Source organism: Fulmarus glacialis, unplaced genomic scaffold (genome assembly GCF_000690835.1).
Source record: "Fulmarus glacialis isolate BGI_N327 unplaced genomic scaffold, ASM69083v1 scaffold33065, whole genome shotgun sequence".
NCBI classification, from domain to species: domain Eukaryota; kingdom Metazoa; phylum Chordata; class Aves; order Procellariiformes; family Procellariidae; genus Fulmarus; species Fulmarus glacialis.
Window position 1 is genome coordinate 1,037 of NW_009212883.1, and position 1,632 is coordinate 2,668.

Consider the following 1,632-nt stretch of genomic DNA (forward strand, 5'->3'; position numbering starts at 1 on the left):
AGCCTTTCCTTGGGATCCCACTCCGTGCCCACCTTGAAGGACAGGAGGCACAAGCAGTGGGACGCTGGGCAGGGAGACACTATCAGCTCAGGTTTTGTGTTTCACCTCCCCAAGCCAGGGAAGGCATAAACTTTGGAGCCCAAAGCAATGCACACCCCACCTTCCACAGCTCTCCTGCCTGCCTGCACCATGTCAGCACTAATCCAGCTGTGTGACGCCTCCTGCAGCTGCAGGCACTGGGCATCACAGCCTCAGCTCCCCCGTGAAAGATCCCCTTCAGGCCTTTTCCCCACCGATCAGCTCCACAACCCAAACAGAAGCCAAACTCCTGACAAAGGTTTGTTCTCAGACATGACAGCGGCACTGTGTCCCTCTGTCCCCACAGCGTGCAGGTAGGGGAGAGAAGGAAGGGCAGCACGGTGTGGCAAAGCTGGGGAGGAAAGTGGACATTGTGAGGGAAAGTTTCCCCATTTACCTCAAGGTTTTGTAAGCGGTTTGCCTGCCCTCCGTGACCCACCAGCTTCAGAGCTCCTTGGGGCATCATCCACACCTCCAGGGACTCTGCCTGCCCAGTTGCCGAATTCTGCACTTCCTGCATCACCAAGTAACCCTGGAAACGGTCGTCATAGAAATATAAGTGCACACTGGATGGGAAACCCCGGGGCTCAAATCTGGAGAGAGACAGACAGACGGAGAGGTTGCACATATGAGCACCAGCATCCTCCCAGCACGAGATGCAGGCCACCATTCAGAGCCTGGCTCAAGCCCGCGGCAAATACGCCACCTGCAGAGCTTGTCAGCCTTCACTGCCAGCACGGTCGCGGCTTTGTGGAGCCCCAGCCTGGAGAAGGCCGTGTAGAAGGTGAGGGTAACGTCGCTGAGGCTGCTGAGCCCGTCGACGCGGTCGTAGACATTCTCCCAGTACGCCTTCAGGGCCGGCATGTTGGGGGGGTAGCTGCCATAGAGGTGCGTGTCCAGGATCTCCAGCACCTCCTGATTCACCGTCGACTCAAACTTGCGGGCGAAGAAGGTGGGTCTAGAGAGTTGCTGGAAGAGCACAGGCATTTCTAATAGTGTTGGCTGCAGCCTCTCTGCCCTCCCATCTGGCTGTGAGGGAGACAGACCAGGAAGAAACATGCTGGAGCCCATCCCGCCCCCTTTGAGGGCACAGGCTAAAGAACAGCAAAGCACAGCGTGGCAGGATCAGTGGGAGCATACAGTATGCTTACTGGTAATGCAGATGGGTTCCCATCTCTCCCACTGCCTCCCCCTTTCTGTGCTCAGAAACAGCCATGTGTCATCTAGCTCCTTCGCTGCAATCTCTATATCCAGATTGGCCCCCACCCTGCAGAGCTGCTGTGGAGACCTGCACGAGGCCTGGCCATGTGGCACAGCTTGAAGGATCAGGGCACTGCACTATATAAGCCCAGGACTGCCCGAAAATCCTACTAAATTCTCTTTTCAGGGCTGGGTATATCTCCCTCAACTCCCCTTGTTCAGTCTACATCCCTACTCACTGAGAGCATGGGAGACAGATCGTCACAAGGTGTTTTGTCCTGCCAAAAAGGACAGCACTCTGAAGTGGTTTTACTGAAAAGGTATTTGTCCCAAGTTGATAGGTCTTCAGGGAAA

General features: G+C 55.8%; 1 protein-coding gene across 1 annotated transcript in view; it reads right to left on the reverse strand.

Annotated features, from left to right (window-relative positions):
• The window catches only part of XYLT2 (xylosyltransferase II), a gene marked incomplete at its 5' end in the record, with an annotated part of 6,124 nt that overhangs the window by 1,028 nt on the left and 3,464 nt on the right, over positions 1-1,632 (reverse strand). The window contains 3 exon segments of the mRNA XM_009578027.1: positions 2-32; positions 476-671; positions 785-1,047. Of these exon segments, the coding sequence (XP_009576322.1) occupies positions 2-32; positions 476-671; positions 785-1,047 (490 nt within the window).